The sequence below is a fragment of the Amphiprion ocellaris genome, chromosome 14 (assembly GCF_022539595.1).
Source record: "Amphiprion ocellaris isolate individual 3 ecotype Okinawa chromosome 14, ASM2253959v1, whole genome shotgun sequence".
Lineage (NCBI taxonomy): Eukaryota > Metazoa > Chordata > Actinopteri > Pomacentridae > Amphiprion > Amphiprion ocellaris.
Genome location: NC_072779.1, coordinates 9,259,569 through 9,277,067, shown reverse-complemented (window position 1 = coordinate 9,277,067; position 17,499 = coordinate 9,259,569). Strand labels below are relative to the sequence as shown.

The 17,499-nt window shown below is 43.5% G+C and overlaps 1 protein-coding gene across 1 annotated transcript; it reads right to left on the bottom strand.

Annotated features, from left to right (window-relative positions):
- Positions 1-49: 49 nt before the first annotated feature.
- On the bottom strand, positions 50-16,634 carry mntb (MAX network transcriptional repressor b). Its single transcript, XM_023297324.3, has 6 exons — positions 16,292-16,634; positions 12,063-12,657; positions 11,837-11,878; positions 11,406-11,517; positions 5,191-5,383; positions 50-3,721 (listed from the first exon to the last, which is right to left on the bottom strand). The coding sequence occupies exons 1-6, from the start codon at positions 16,362-16,364 to the stop codon at positions 2,898-2,900; spliced, it is 1,839 nt and encodes a 612-aa protein (XP_023153092.1). The 5' UTR covers positions 16,365-16,634; the 3' UTR covers positions 50-2,897.
- Between the last annotated feature and the right edge of the window lie 865 nt (positions 16,635-17,499).

Here is a 17,499-nt window from a genome sequence, read left to right as displayed (position 1 = left end):
GTTTACAGTGTGTCGGTTTATTCAAAAGCATCAACACGGAAGCAGGATGTGTTGTAAATGTAATAAGATTTATTAAGAATCTTTATTATTTCATCAGCATAATTCTTCATCATTAATATGTTTTATCCATTATCATCATTGTTATCTTAAACAGTGGACAGTTAGATCTAAAAGGCAGCCCAAAGTGTACAGGCGATATATAACTTAAAACTTTCTCCATAGGGAAAACATGTTTTTATATTCATATATAATATCAATGTAGCATGAGGTCCAAGATTCTGCCCACGTTATACAGTATTGTACATGGTCCCAAAAATAAACATTAAAACAAAAACCTTTAGACAAAAGAAACTAAACGGCAATCTACATGCAAAACAAAACCGAAAAGAAACAAGCATTTTAAAATTTTTAAGATACACTCATATGCCAAAACGTGCGTACAATCACAAATTTACAAAACTTTCATACATACATACAAATATTACAAAACTCAAATTTAATATTAGACATTATTATGTTATCAAGAAAAGAGCAACGGCTTTCGTTTTTTTTTTTTGTTGTTGTTGTTTTTTGACTTTTTCCACTCTATGTCTCAGTCCAACTCACAAAATGGAAAACTTAAAAACATTTTTAAAAAAATAAGGGGGAACAATTGATGACAGTAAATCTTTGTCTCTTCCATTCGCTCAAAGTGTACGTGTTTTGCCGGAGTTGTCACAGTGTTCAGGAAAACTGAGTATAGGCACACACGATAGCACCCAAACAGGCTCATACCATTAATCACCTCTGTGTAAAAAAATAACCTGCTAGCTACGCGCGCACACACACACACACACACACACACACACACACACACACTCCATCATGCACAGGGCAAACTTGTATAACCAAAAAAAAACAGAGCCATGCTACAGGTACGATAGGATTAACTATAGTACAGAATAATATAAAACATATCAAATACAGTCACGTGTACAGACAGAACATATAGAAACAGCAGAAGGAGCCGATCCACGCAACACTGATTACATACACTGAGGGGAGATTTCGTGGTGCGACGTGTAAAGGCTGGCGAGAAGGCTGAGTGTGTGTGCACGTGAGCATGCACACGCGAGATGCACACAAAGAGAAGTGGGCGCCACGACACGATTTCCATTCTTACAGTTTAAAATACGAGACTAGAAGATGTGTGTTTGTTGGACGCTACTGTAAATCGACTGCTAAAAAAATGCAAACGGCTCTTGGGCCTGATCATTTTCATATCCAAACTTTACAAAAAAACCCCTCTAGAATAAATCTCACAATCAGTTGGAAGTTTGTCGCCAATGCATGTAATAGAAACCATCTCAGATTCTGTGTTTTTATCGGGCTACTGTAACGCATCGCTCAGTGTGTATCCAGATTTTTTTAAAGCCTTGCAGGTGTTTTGTGTTGCGGCCCGAGTGTTGTGTGTGAGTGACATCATTATGAGGTCTGAGGTGAGGCAGCAGAGGGAGCTGTTGCATTAGACTGAGGAGGATGAAAACCTGGATTTCACAACAGTGTGTTATGACGGGACAAAAGGAAACCTGTCACTGAATGTTTGAGAGCAGGTTTCAGGCATCCATCTCTCAGACTCTTGTCCGAATCAGTCCACAACAAGTGTTTGTTGGTATGAAAACAGCATCTTAAAGCCAGCATAAATGCTGCTGAGTGTTGGAATGACTCTCAATAATCACCAACCTGATGCACTCAAATGACCTGTTGGCGTTTGGAAAATCATTTTCTCTCTATAAAAAGATGCATTCAAGAGCCTTTAACACTGCATTCCTATAGACCAGAGAGTTTATCACCGTGGAACACATCAAAGCTGGAGTGCACAATCTTTTAAAAAATAAAGATTACGCCATTATGCCAGTATCTAAGTTGTCTGGTTCTGAACTACTTGTTGCTCTGCTTTTATCTGTGGTTTCACAGCATGACTTCTCTGCACAACAAACACTAATGTACGCTGAGAAAAGCAAGCAGTCATTGCCTTAATTCCTCCTGTTAAACCCTGTCCCTCATGTCTGGAGTCGCTCTACTGTTCTGAAAAAGAAAACCCAAAGGGGGAGTGGATAAATAAACAGAAATCTCCCGTAATAGATGCTGCCCTTTCCTTCTCTTGTGCCTCTCTGGGATTCAGAGTGTATCTGGTTTTATTATTGCATACATAAACTGTTTTTCCTAAACTATCTGCAAGGTGTTTAAACAGTGACTTCATCTATCAAGTGCTGCACGCAGATTCAGGCAAAAGCAAAGGGAAAATTACTCCAAGCAATATTTTCCTTTCAACAGTCTGTGTCATTTATTTGGATCCTCCTCCTGCTCTCCAACACTTCAGTGACGTTTCTCCACCAAACTGTCCCACATGACCTCGTGAATATATCATGTAAAACGGGCGTACGCTGTATCACTGCGGCAACAGCCCAACGACGACTCCTATCTCTGTTGTGTTTTCCTTCAATGAGCGAGTGAAAAGTTAAGGTAAATCCTTGATGCCTGAGTGTGAACTGAGCTTATTATGTTAGTGCTTCTGTTTGAAAAGGAAGGAGAGAAGGAAGGAAGAAAGGTCAAACAGAGTTCCTGTCTTTGCAGCCGAGACAAACGTCACAGTCTCATTTTCACAAACAATGGCCTGACACATTGACTCTGCTTTAATGTTGTTGTTCACAAACTAACAGCTGTGACCAAAATATCTCAGCAGATATTCATCACAAAATGTCCAAAAACAGTTGCTGCTTTTTGTCAAATGCCTGCCAGAGATTCTCTGCTGTTGATTATTGACCGGAGTATGAAAAGTCATCCAGAGGTTCTGGATCTGTTTCACTCTCCCGTCTCCCATCCATCGGTCCATCTAATCATTTGTTTTTACTGTTTCAGGCCAGTTTGAGTGTGCTGACAGGGAAGGTTGGAACTGTAACCATGGTGACAGGGTTGAGGACAGCGGCCTGTCCAACCAGCTGGGGGTGAGGCGCCAGCACTGCTGTGGGTTTCCCTAGCGACGGGCTCCCCTGGCTCACCACAGTCGCGCTGTTCACCTGGGCTCCATTAGTGTTAACTTGAGGATTAGCCTGGACGTGCGGCAGGGTGTGGTGGGTGAAGGTGTGGGTGATGTGGCCCACCATGGTGGGCTGTGAGACAGACACACCCTGTGGGTAGAGAGTCGGGAGGTGGGATGTCAGGGGAGCTCCCAGGTGGGCCACCGGGTGGACGGTGATGTGTCCGATGGGCTGGGCGGTGATTGGCTGGTGAGTGGCGGTGGTGGGAGCAGCTGGAGCTGCTGTGATTGGCTGAGGTGTAGAAGAGGTGGGGCCTGGTGAGGGGGCGATGTGCGTTAGGTGTTTGTGATTGGCTGGAAGGGCGTGATTGACAGCCTGGATGACTGACGGGTGGGAGACGGCGGCGTGAGCGATGACGGTGGGCTGGACCTGCATGGCTGGAGGCTGAATGGGGTGAGGCGCTGGCGGGGGGGGCGGACCTGGAGCCGGAGCAGGGGCGATGGCTTGAGGCAGAGGGGGACCGGAGGGAGTAGGGGAGGTGAGGACTCCAGAGAGAGGCAGGGCGGCGTGCTGGATGGACAGGTGAGGGGTGAGGATTGGCTGGGCTTGTATGATGGGAGGCGCTGGTTTGGGAAGAGCTGTAGGGGCAGGAGGAGCAGGAACGTCCTCATCCATGTCCTGCTCATAGTTATCTTCTCCTTCTGTAGATCAGACAGGAAACTGTTAGTCATCATGACATGATCTAGAACACTTTGTGCACATAGATATTTATGTGAATATAAGTCCAAAGAGAAACAGTCAAGACTAGATGTTACCACCACTTTCTCCTCTGTGCCTCCCCGACAACAAAAACTCTGTTAATCTCTGCAGTTACATTTCTTGTGAGTCTGTATAAAAAAGGGTTAAATGCCTGAAATGTTTAGAGGAATAAATATGGGTATTTATACAGATATTTGGAAATTTTAGCTTGACAAATCAAATACTTTCAAAGACAAATAAATCCAAAAATTATGACAAATAACACTGAAATTTTCTTCTTCTTTCCTGTCTTTAATGCTTTCTGAGATATTGCTATTCAAACATGGCCTCGAATTTGAGTGTGTGAATAAATGTGCTTAAGGGGATCAACGAGCAATTAAAAAAAAAAGTTAACTCAGAAAGTACTGGATATTTCATATATAACATTTCACAGATCCATAGTCTATGATAAAAAGGTTTCAAGCAAATCAGAGGCGCTCACACAGTATTACACCAAAACACGCCGGGGTTTAACTCCTGCCTTCCCACTGTTAGCACGTGCTCCAGAAGTTAGATATATTTTCTTTTTATTCTCTTGTGCATTATATTTTTTCTCTTTTGTGCATAAATATGTGGGGAAACAACAGCATCAAGGAATCAGTGACGGCTTGCAACTGGTTGCCAAGCAACGGCAGTGGAAAGCTAAAATGCTAGCAGTGTCTTGTTGCTAGCTACGTGGATATTTTAACTATTTTTAACCCTCCTGTTGTCCTCATTTACGGGGACCAAAAAATATTGTTTCCTTGTCTGAAAAAAAATAAAAAATTCTGCTGAAAAAATCCCTAAATTTCTGAAAATTAGCAAAACCTTCAGGAAGAAAATTCCAATAATTCCTTAAAATTTTCCCTTAAAAGTTTCATTTTATAAAATCCCCCAAATTTGGCAAGATAATTCTTGTAACTATTTTCAAAAAATGAGTAAAAATTTTCCAAAATAATCCTTAAAATATCTAAAGTGGTTACATACATATCAGCAAAACTTCTAATATTTTTTAAGAACATTCACAGAAAAATCAACCAAAATCCAGCGAAATTTGGATTTGATTTTGGTTGATTTTTTTTGTGTATGTTCCTAAGAAACATTTTGAACATTTCTTTTTTTCCACCAAAAAATGTTCAAAGATTTCCCAGAAATGTTGAAAATGTGGACGTCAGAAGTTTCATTGTGAAAACTTTAAAACGGGTCCATTTTGACCCGCAGGACGACACGAGAGTTAACTGCAAAGCCCTCACTTTTGGCTGCTTACGAGTCTTTCACTGATTTTTTAAAAATATTTTTAACCTGAAATAATGAAGGAAACAAAAAATCCAATTGATCTGAAATGGAATAACCCCAAAGTCTGCCTGCAAGTTGCTGCATCCCACCCCTTTACCTGAGGCGGTGGATGTTGACGCCTGGTCGTCCTCAGGCTGGATGGTCTGTCGAAGGACTCTGTCGATCTCCATGACGTCCATGCACTGGCTCAGCTCGTTCTTCAGCTCGGCCAGCCGCTGCTGCGTAGCGATCTTCTCTCTGGCCAAACGCTCCATCTCGTGCTCGTACTCCTTCTCTTTACGCTTCAGAGTCTTTCAGGGGAAACACAGACAGCAGAGCAGATGGGGATTGGTGGAAAAAACATTTAACAAAAAATCTGGCAAACCAAGAAAACACATGCACTGTAACTTCTCAACATTCTGCTGAAGCTGCTGTCTGTATAAAAAAACAATTAAAAAAAAAGCATCAGTGGTTCACATTATCATACAAATTATGCACAATGCTGATTGCCACAGCATCATGTCCATCAGTAAAACAACAGTAAGTCTGTAGCTGAGTTTAATTTTTAACAAAAAAAAATTGCTCTCACTTCATTGCGTTCTTAGTGAAAGCTTTAGGGGAAGTAGAGGTATTATTTCCCTTGAAATGGAAGAAATATGTTATGATACATAATATATTAAACATATTTACAGTTTTAGAAGTATATTTTTGGAGTTTGCTAGAATATGTTTACAGGCTTTAAATTTTCAAATAACACCATATTTTTCTGCTACTGTACACTGCTGTAATACTCCTTCTTGCCTTCTAGTTCTAGTTAGAAAACATTAGCAGACTGTGAGTTAGCTGCTAGGCAGCCGTTATGCAAATGTATTACATGGTGACATAAATAAGAAACAGAAAAAAAGCCTGGACCTCAAACGAGGCGTTTCAGGCACGTGAAGAGCGGTGTTTTCTGTGAGGGAGAAGAACTTCCCTCAGAGTAGGCTTTGTAAGTTTTCAGACATTTGACATGTACAAAAACACACAAAAAGGAAGAGGAAATCCAAAAACCATAATAGCGGCTGCTTTATATGAAAGAGTAGAGCTTTTATCAATAGCCAACAGTCAAGCAACAGGAGATCATAAAAAAGGCAAACTTCCTTGTTTTGTCTCTTGTTAATAATCACCAGGCAGCAATTTCAGACACTCTGAAGCTTAAATTAGCAGTAATTATCTACAGTCCAAAGAACTGGCATTGCAACACAAAAAAGAACCAACTTGCTTTGACTCTGCACTCTTGAGCAAACACAGATCACCTATGCTATGCCAGTTTCAAACACCAGCTTGCATGTAAATTCAAGCATGTCCACACTACTGTTGTGGGTGTTCTCTAATTACTTTAGCTCCTCCCATTTCCTGTATATCAGGCTTGTTTTTCGGGGTGACAGAAATCATCTGCTGTGTATTTTTTTACCACCAATCACGCTAGTTTCTCATCTAAAATTCTGTCAGCGGATTAGTGAGTGCCAGTCTGAATGAATACTCCGTCATGTGCTGAGTAGAAAGCCGTGTGTTTGTTGATAAAATTAAATGAGGGAGAGAAACACGAAAAGAAAGAAAACTTAGCAGAAAGATTTTTTTTTTTTTAAAGAGAGCAAAGCGTTCCCCGCTCCGCCACGCCATCTCTGTGACCCAGTTTCTGTGTGGGTCAGCTGATGCATGAACACCAAACAGTACAGCAGGCTAAGGACATTAATGCAGATTACAAGGGAGGACTGAGAGAAGGGAGGAGGGAGAGGGGAGGCAGCGGAGGAAAACGGGTGGGTAAAGAAGGACGGGGTGGAGAGGTGGAAAACAAGGGGCAAGGGATTAAATGGGCAAACAGAAACCAGTCAAATGCTGGATTTCTTGTGTGTGGCTGGTTCAGTTCATTACAAAACTGCAAACTAAAGATCAAGCTGAGTTGCTGAGTCAACATGAATACGAAAAAAAATCCTTGGCAGGCAACAGTTTCCAGTCCTACTGGTGTAATAAAAAAAGAGAGAGAAAATAAGGCCAGAGTTACAAAAGAGAAGATGGAAAAGGAGCATATGGAGACACAGGATCCTACTACCGGACACTCACTTCAGTGAGCAAAGCTGTTTACTCTCTGCAGACACGTGACGGCTTCACACGCGAGCCCACTTTACTCCCGTCTAAATTCACAGCCCCACCAATCCAGACCTGCTGAACCGTTCCATCACTTAACACCTCAACAGTGCTCATCCAACACCCTTCCCTTGATGTGTTTCCACACTTACAGCCTTTTCCCATAATTGTATGGGCAGTTTTTAGGAGTCATGAGTGAAGGGAAGGTGGTGTTGGAAATTACAGCAAATCAGTTCCAGCATGTGACATTTACGAAATTATGTTTTAACAGTCTGAACATATGACTGCACAGTTTAACAATACTGGTGGACTTGCATTAATGTCAACTTTCTGCCTTTGATTGTTTTTGTCTGTGTGCTCAGTTACTGAATAAAGTCCACCTACAAGAGTTGAAAACACAGCGTAGCACTTCTGATGCACACAATGGCAGAGACTCACAAGGTTTCTTGGCTAAAGCTGCCCACAGAGGAACTACAACTCCTTCTCGAGTGCGCATGTGCATCCATGAACATCATTTCAAGGTCTTCCCATACAAACCCAGACACCATTAGTCCTGCAGTAAATCACCAAGGAAACAGCTGCCACCCATAGCCGTTTCCTTGGCAACCTCATCTGTAAGGATGTGGCTGCTTGAGCAGCAGTTTGTGGAAAACATAAGGAGCCATCTAATTGGGTGAAGCACAGGGGCAATTACATATAAGGAGAGATGTGACTGGAGGCTCGCCAGTCAGGAGCCCTGCATCCCCCCAACCCACTCCTCTTCTACGATTCCATCCCACACTCCTTCTCCTCCTACTCCCCCATCTATCACTCCCTCAGCACCCTTCCCCCCTTTGTACCCTCCGCTGGTGCATCATCTATGGCTCCTTTATCCTTCCTCTTTTACACGTCCTTGCTAATAAAAAAGGTGAAAATGACTCGAGTGTGACGATATTTGCCCTGACAGGTGTCTTTGCCTTGATCTCACATATGCATCTGTTGTCTGCTATGAGAACGAGGCGGATGATTGAAGGGAAGCGGTTTCAGTCCTGAAAGCTTCCACTGGTGCACCATCATCAGTGACCACTGGAAAAAAGATCAATATAATCAGAATTTGATTGGTTTAGTGTTGTATGAGCCACGTCATACATACTCTCCCATGCAGACAAACATGGAGGAATAACTGCTACAGCGCCCTGGCCACCTGCCGCCTGTTGCCATGGTTACCAAGTGTTCTAAAGGCGAGGGACACTAGGGCAACACAGGACAAGATGTACAGTGATGAAGAGAAGAAAAGACGGAGACAGACAAAGAAGCGCTGATAGAACTGTTGCAAACCAAGTCCACCATTATTACCATGGAAACGCCGCCGTACCACTCGGTTACTGTAAACGGTACCTGTCGCCATGCCTCTCTGTCTCTGCAATCTGGAGGTGCAGAGCACATCGGAGCGGGAAGCTGTGGTGACGTCATTGGGCTTGTGCTAGCCATGTGCTCGGATGTCACATGGCTCAGGGAGGGGGCGAGAGACTGAGGTTTTCAGGTTTACATGAGGCGAGGAGAAAAAGACGGGGCGGGTGTGTTTACATGCGCACCAATATCCCAGTTATGGCTGCGCTATTGAGGTGTCTGTTCTGTTGCACATGTAAACAGCAGAACTGAGACTTTATCCTGATTTTGAGAAACCTGGGTATATTACCTTCAGTACTGTGGTATTACCCAGAATACTGTGTCATATAATCACCTTTTCCTGGTTTCTTGGTAATGAACAACCGGTTTTTTTATGCTCCATGTAAACGGCATCTCTTGAATATGATCAAAAACAGGGTAAGACTCAAAACCAGGCTACTTGTGTGCATGTAAATGCAGTCACTCATCTATAATAAAGTCATCTGATTATATTAAAGATCAAAGGAAAATGTACCAGAATCAGGATGTAGAGAAATACAGAAAAAAAAGCAGAGCTCACTGGGTTGAACATGATTAACATTATAGCTTAAATCATTTAAATGTGATGTTTCATATATTAGCCATCTTGTGATCTTGAAAAAGCATTCCTATTAATATCGTGACACTGCTTTCAAGCGTATCATCTATCTCATTTCTGCAAAACAGCATGGTCTTGAGGAAACACTGCGTGCAACAAATACTTACTCACAGGTTTGTGTCATCTAATTATCATTCTGCTTCCCACAGAAATACCTTCAAATTTCCTTCTGTCTGACAAAAATCACAACCCATTTTTAGAATCAATTCAGTTAATCAGAAAAGCAGCCCTCTGTCACACCTAACTATGAATGTTTGACAATTTGTTTGTTGAACTTTACGTCAACCACCTAAATGATTCATTGACTGACTGTTCCAGCTCTAGTAGCCACTACCAGCATGTACGCTGTTGGGATGTTTTTTGAGTTTAGTGAATAAAACAACATGTCCTCAGCACTACTTTAAAAAAAAATTAAAACTTGATGAAAGCTGTGCAGCCTGGATTTCCTCCACAGTAGCTCAGCTCTGCCTCATAACAAAACCATCATCACGAATCTCTGCGCTCTGCTCCCTCGAGTCTGGTCCGTGATCTTGCAGCCCGTCGTATTTTGAAGAAGTTTCTCCATCTCATGGCCTAATTAAGCTCGTTCCACTGACTCTCTATTGTACAGTTTATAAAACTCAAAATTTTGAAGCTTCTACGCCACCAAAAAAGGAGCCACTACATCAACACTAGTTCCAGGCTGCCAGTCATTTCTGTCAGTGTAGAAATCCTCCCTCGTCTACTTCAGTAATTTGAAGACTCACCTCTTCACAGTAAATATTCCCCTCCCTTAACCGTGCCTTCAGCTACCTCCCTCCATGTGAAACTACAAGTTGCAGAAAATCTTTCCAAAGAAAAATGTTACTCTTTCATTATTTCATGTTATTGGGACAACCAGTCCTCAGGGTTTTTTTTCTGACACCTCCCCATAGAGGTTTTAGCCAGCACCAGAAGAAAATCACCAGCGCAATTCAAATCCTCAGTGAATGTGTTTAATTCATCAAAAAATTGCTGACAAACAAAACCTAAACTTATAAAATGCAACATTTTTGACTTCCAGCAGTCAGCCCCCCTCTCATCCATCGCAGCTGCACTTTACACATGAAGCTGGCACTGGAAAGCCACATAAGATGACTTGTTTTGACTATTCTAGCCGTTGAGTTATGTTAAGCATTGGTGCAACCAGGTTCTCAGACACATCTATTTGTAGCCGTCTGCAAAACTATTGCAAACAACTGGATGTAGGAGACTCTGTTTCACTGTAGTTGGTCCTTTAGTTTTGCTCCATGCTGCAGAAAACACAGAAGTCCTCGTAGAGTGTAGTGAAGTGAAACTGAGTCCTGTGGCATCAGCAGTCACAGGCAGTGCTTAAAAACACACAGTGTTCATTATACTAAAGGGACACTGTTCCCTTTCGAGGCAACCTTTCAACCAATCAGCACTTGACCTATGGTTGGCTATCACTGCTCAGGAGCAACGTGGCTCAATAGTGGCCCGTCGAAAGAATCCTTGCATGAGCATCTCTGCAGCTTCTGCATAAGAGCCACAGAGAACACAGAACCATAAATATGCCTATAGTCACCTCCTCCTAGTGCATCTCCATGTAGTGAGTGGAAGAGTAGGTGGTGGTTTACACCTTTAATATTGATTTCTGTATAAACACAGTAACACAGACTCACTGCCTTTACCGTATGTGGTTACTGTTTTGCACAGTCACCTCACAGAGGCCCATTCTGAGCCAGGAAAAACCCTTCTCTCTTCTCTATCTCATGCTGCAGGCACTATAAGATGATAGGATGGTGTTAAAAGCATTTCCACTAATTAAGACAGTCTGTATAATGTTAAAAATGCAGACTAATGTTCTCAAGAAAAGCAGACCTCAGGTGTGTTAAAAAAATGTCATTACATTGTGCAGACTCAGAATAACATTGTATATATTCAGCACCTTTTCATAGGCTGGTTGACTATTCTTTGTCAGGCACCGTATCACTGTCACAAGAGACTCACCAACACAAAACAGTTTAACGGCTAACAAAACAGGCATTGTGAATCAATTACACTTGACAAAAGCCCGCATTGTTCCCACAACTCAACTAATCAATTCATGACCAGAGAAAGATAAAAACAATAAGATGAAAAACAAGAACCCAGAATGTGAGAGTGTGCTGGGAACAGCGAGAAAACAAACCCTTCCTCACCTGTATGTAACGTAGAGCGCTGCGGAGAACGCTGAGGTTGGAGGTTTTCTTCTCATCCACATTAGGAACATTCTTCTTCAGAGTTTCAAAACACTCTTTGAGGTGCGCTCGCCTGAAGAGTTGGAAATGAAAGTCACACCTTTGACACAGCTGTCACTTGTGAATATTTACCACATACTGGGAGCTGCTTGAGAAGTTAACCCAGTGTTTGTGATTTAACCTCAATTCTGCAAGCATAGTAGGATTTGATTGCTCTCTATCAGTTTAGGAAATGCAGTGACCTTTGAGCTCATGAAGCTGTTTCATAACAACACCACAAACACAAAAAAGTGTGAGTACTTGAGCAAACAACAAACAGGGCTACTTCTCTTAATTTGTGATTGTTTAAGACTGACTGCAACAAGAGAGATGTTTGTGATATTAAGACTAACCTATTCTTCTCCAGTTTGTTATGCACCTCTCTGGTCCCTGCCCTGGAAACAAAAATACAAACGGTCAAATATATCCGTAAACAAATCCACGCCTCTGTATTAACTTTAACACACACACACACACACACACACACACACACACACACACACACACACACACACACACACACACACACACACACACACACACACACACACACGCACACACACACACACACACACTGACCCTCCTGGTCTCCTCTTCCCTTCCATCCCCCTCATGTCCTCCATCGTCACTCCGTTAGGCCGAGGCTGAGACATGGGTGGAGCTTGATGGGGAACCAGTGCATGTTGGGAGCCAGAGCCATTAGTGCTGATGGAGGTTGGGTACTGAATCTGAACCTGAGGCTGCGACTGGCTGGGCTTTACACCAACCAGCTGCTGACTAGTTTCTACTTTTATCTGGGAGGCGCACAACAGGTGACGAGATGCCGGCTGCTGCTGCTGCTGCTGTGGCTGTGGCGGGGAGGAAGCGTTCTGGGCTGGTGGGGAGCTGTTGAGCGATGCTGCCGCCGCTGCAATCGGCGTTGGAAGCGGAAGGGGCGGGACCGAGGGAGTCGCGGTGACAACTGGGACCATTGGGATGACAGCAATGGGGACTTGAGGCGGTGGTAGAGATGGGGGCGGAGGGGCAGGAGGGTGATGCGGCTGTTTGCGGTGAGCGTCATCGCCCCAAGTGATGTGGTTGGCTCTGACTGGCTGAGACGGCGAGGTCACAAGTTCCACACGCCTCGACTCCACCTCCCTGTTGATGAGCTCCTTCTCTTTACACTGCTCTTCCTCTGTAGGGGGCAGGAAAAAGAGACGCATTAAAGGAATGAGCAAAGTAAATTAATGGCAACACCAAAGAGTTTAGAAGGACGGATTATAAAGTGTATTTAGAAAATCAGCAGAGGGATGTTCAGATTTAAGAAACACTCCTGATTGATCATTTCAATAGTTAAAACTGCCTTCCATGCATAAACATACAGTGTGTAACAACAATGCAGCACAGGCATAAACACTTCTGTACTGACTGCAGAAAATCCTCCACATCCAGTCTGGGAATCATAAATTACTTGTAAGGCATCAACCATCATCAAGCATCAACCTAAGTTCCCTTCTGGTCTTCTATTGCTGAAGTACAGAATACTTTGTCATAACTGTGATAAGTGTTTATTCAGTGAACATCTCAACACTTCATGCACACAAACACATATTAAAAAATGATGTCATCTGGCAATCAGACCGGAGGGAGGGGGCAACAACCACAGGAACTGCTTCTGCATCTGTTCCCAGACCGGAGAGAACACCCCTCCGTCTGCCCTGTGATTGGACCGTCCCAGCACTGAGCATGCTTCTAGCCTCAGGCTACATCAGGCCGTCTGACCAACAGCGGGGGACTGTTGTGAAGGAGCCACTCAGCTGGGTCAACCAGAGCTGGCACTATGACAACATATAAATGAGGCGCTGTTGTGATCCAAACAAAGGCAAACACACAAGCCAAAGAACAAATTAAGACAAAAAAAAAAAATTTAAAAATCAGGATGCAGGGCCACAAACACAAGAACAAGCACGCACTTAATGATACGAATGAGTAGTTATTGCACACAGGCAGACTCAAAGTACTTCTGGAAAGCCCTCAGTTACCATAGAAACAGCAACATTAGACACAGAAGATCCCAGGGATTCCTCAAACCTGCACGACGCCAACTCACAGTCCAGTCATCTCCAACAAAATAGAAACAGCTCATGCCAAGATGCCTGGCTGCGTGTTAAGTAACACGTTGCTTTCTTCTCTACATGAGACTGCAAACCCCTAATGACGCAATTTCCTTTCACACAGGGCAAAAGTTCACCCCAGAGAGGGCCTGCACACTTCTGTGCTGCCGTCATTATGATATGCAGAACAGAACTGTTCCTGTGCACTTTTGGAAGAGTATTTTCTTTTTAGCAGCTTAATTTGACACGATTAACACAGCTACCTGAGGTACAGTGTTATTGCTCGATCATTCAAATGTTCACATGTCCTCTGAGTCCTGTTGAGCAGTGCAAGACCGACATAACTCCCCCTTTCTTTTAGAGCATTACACTTGGCTTTAAGTGTGATTGGACAAGATCTTATATTCTGCAGATGAGCAACAATTAGCCATTGCACAAATAATTCAACTGCAGAAAGCCTGACAACTGCCTAACTGCATTAGACATTTTTCATGAAACAATACTCATCTTTGAGTGGTTTCAGTTTCTCTAATGTGATGATTTGTCTTTTCTCTTTCACATATAAATACAGCATGTCACAACTGTCACCTTAGGCAATATCTGCTCTGACATGTTTCAGAAAATAAAACAGTCATCACTTAATCAAGATAATAGGCATTAGTCACAGCCCAAATGATATAATTACATAAATACAATTACATGTATATTTTTTGACACAGAAACTAAAATAGCAATTAAATGCTTTACAAGTCTGAACAGTCTGATCTCACTCGTTATGTAGTCTTTAACAGAGTTACCGCACAATGCTTTAAAGTATGGCTACAATATATATGAAAATGGTGAAAAACGAGCGTTTTTCCAAAGCCCCATATGACCTTGCTTAATCCAAAACCCAAAGATATTCAATTTACTGTTACAGAGGAGTCAATAAACAAAAAAATATGTAAGTTCTGGAGGTTGGATTTCGATTTTCCCCTCCCAAAAAACTTACCAATTATTAATTGCTGTCTCCATAACAGTTTACAGTTACAGAGGAGTGAAGAAATCAGGTAATAATTGAATTCAAGAAGTTGCTACCAAAGAATTTTGACTCTTTTTAATAAGCAATTTACTCTAATTGATTAACTGATTAGTTGTTTGGTCTACAAAATTGTGAAAAATGTTGATCAGTGTTTCCCAGAGAACAAGATGAGGTGCTCAACTGTCTGGTTTGGCCCACAGCCCAAAGGTTTTCAGTTTACTGTTACAGTGAAGTAAAGAAATCACAAAACATTCAAATTTAGGAAGTTGCGATCAGAGAAGTTTGACTTTCTTTAAAAAAAATTCTCAAACCAATTCAAAACAATTTATATCATGATTTAGATATTTATTTTCAAACTTGCACCTATAAAGGAAAACTGGATACTGTTTTTCCCCCGCTCATATGAACTTATAAGAAACTAAATTCCACGAAGGATCAAGGTAGCAGAAGTAAAACTAATGTCAGCTGACACCACAGTGTATCCCAGTTTATCTCCTGTAGTGCACACACACACACACACACACACACACTCCATGCTCCAGATTGTCCAGCGCACGCAAACGTAAATTACATAACTTCTGCATTGAGAGAGGCTGGGCTGGGGGTGAGTTGCCCTATTTACCCCCCTCTCTCTTTCTCTCTCTGACCCGCCACTGTCAGTAGACTGAATGGGAAGGGCGGGGACGAGTGTGTGCGTGTGTGTGTGTGTGTTTGCGTAGGTGTGTATCCAAGGGAGGAAGGGGGTAGTGTGCACGTGGTAGTTGTGGGCGGATCCTAGCACGCGGTAGGGTAAGTATGCAGGGGAGGAGGGGGGGTTGGATTGTCTGACACGTCATCAGAGAGCAGAAACACAAAAAGCTGCCCCCCCCCCGTCTCCTTTCACCTACTCACTGATCATTATGTTGATTGACAGCTTATCGGTTTCCAATCCAAGGCAGTAGCGCAGACTGATATCAGTAAGTTCCCCGCTCAGATGCACCGACCCGAGGGGTGATCGTGTGAGGGCCCGCCCCGGTGTGTGTCATAAGATAGCTGAGCAATGTCAGGGTATTATGTAAAGAGCAGCAGTCTCTGCTCCGCCACCGCCCTGCCAGGGCTCGACGAACAAAAAAACTGGGACAAACCCATTCAAAGGAGCCCTTTCTACCACAAAAATATGTGAAACTCTGATTAAAATATCACAATTTTATCGCCGATCACACATATTTATAGAAACGTGTTTGAGGATTAAATGCACATGCTGCACATTTAAACTGCACACTCACATGTCGGTGCTAAATAATATTTATATCATATATAAATGGACCACAGTTATGACAGGATCTCCTCTGCTGTCTCACACGCGCGCGCGCGCGCACACACGGACAGTGAGTCACTCGTGTTGAAACTGTGACACACACACCGAGAGCGCGCAAAGTAGTTCACAAAAACAACTTTCCGCATTAAAGGAAGACAATGTGTGCAATAACTACAAACTGGAGGGTTGACGCTAGCTTGCACTGACACTCTTTCTTTGGCAGGAACAACACAAAAACTACAAACGCTTCCGTTCCCTCATAGGCGGGTCGGTTGAAAATGCACAGCCCAGCCGTTGGTAGTAACGGGACTCGGTTCCCCAAAAGGCAGTTCAGGACTCCCTACGTGTGGTGTCATGTACGGTCAGCGCGGTGCTCCCGCCTGCCGCTCTAGCTTACCTCGTTTGATCTGCTGCTGCTGGGCTTGCCATTCCAGATATCTGGCCGCCTCCAAAAGTGTATCGATGCTCATTGCGCGAAAACCCTCACGACAGGCGACCCGGTGGCCCGGGACGGAAGGAGGAAAAAGACCGAGGGGTAAAGGTAGTGTCCCGGTGGAAAGCGCCGCCCGTGTGCACGGTTCACACCCGCACGCCCGAGCCTTTCGTCCCCTGTGTTTCTGCTGACAGCAGACGGACAATTTTTAATCCGGCCGAACGGAAAGTAGATCCTCGCATACGTAAAAAATAGGATTGCAACAAGATGGCGATGCGAGCACGGGAATACACACAACAAGGCGAGTCGTGTTCTCGTTAAGGCCCGCCCCTCCCGGGCCGCCGCCCCGCCCTGTTACTACGGCCAGCCACAAAACCCGGCGGCCGCAGCACTCCCTGCTCCTCCGCGCTGCCAGCATTAGCAACCACCTGAAGTCACAACATCGACATTAAAGTTTTAAAAAACCTTTTTTAAGAGCTCTGGCAACAAACGGACTCCCCGTGTAGCCGCGTATCTCCGTGGAGAGCCGGTAAAGGGAAATCCCGTTGCTGTCGGCATCCCTCCGTGTTTTCGTTCCCGCAGTTGACCCGCAGCGCATGAAGACCGATCAGGCGCCAGGCAGCCAATCAGCGCTCAGAACAACAAGGCATGGTGCTGGTCCACATGGGCACCCGCCCGGCCCGAGCGCGGCTCATTTGCATGGCGAGAGCGTGACTGGCCACCCTGCTGTCTCGGGATAAGAGCTGTCAGTCAAAGAGCGAGGGGCGGGGCTTAGCGCTGTATGTGGGTGAGTAATAGTGAGGAGCAGCAGCTGACCACGATGTTCTGGGATCATTATTCAACGCTCGATTTGGTCTGTTTCACACTAAAAGTTAATGAGGATCTATTTTACACCATAGTACTGCACTGTACTGATGTAGTTTGAAAGTAAATACTGATTTAAGCATTTAGATGAATAAGTATTTCATCTAAGATATACATTTTTCAGGGAATTATCTCGTCATAATACGTTGTAGCCCAATGTCAAAAAATAGTTTATCAACCTAATCAACTGAATTTGTGTTTTGTCCTTGGAGACTCAGTAAAAAGGTACTGGACTTCTTGTTTTGGTTCTTAAAGATGTTTCATCTTTCGTCCACAGATAAGAGGTGAAAGATCTGCAATTACCAAAT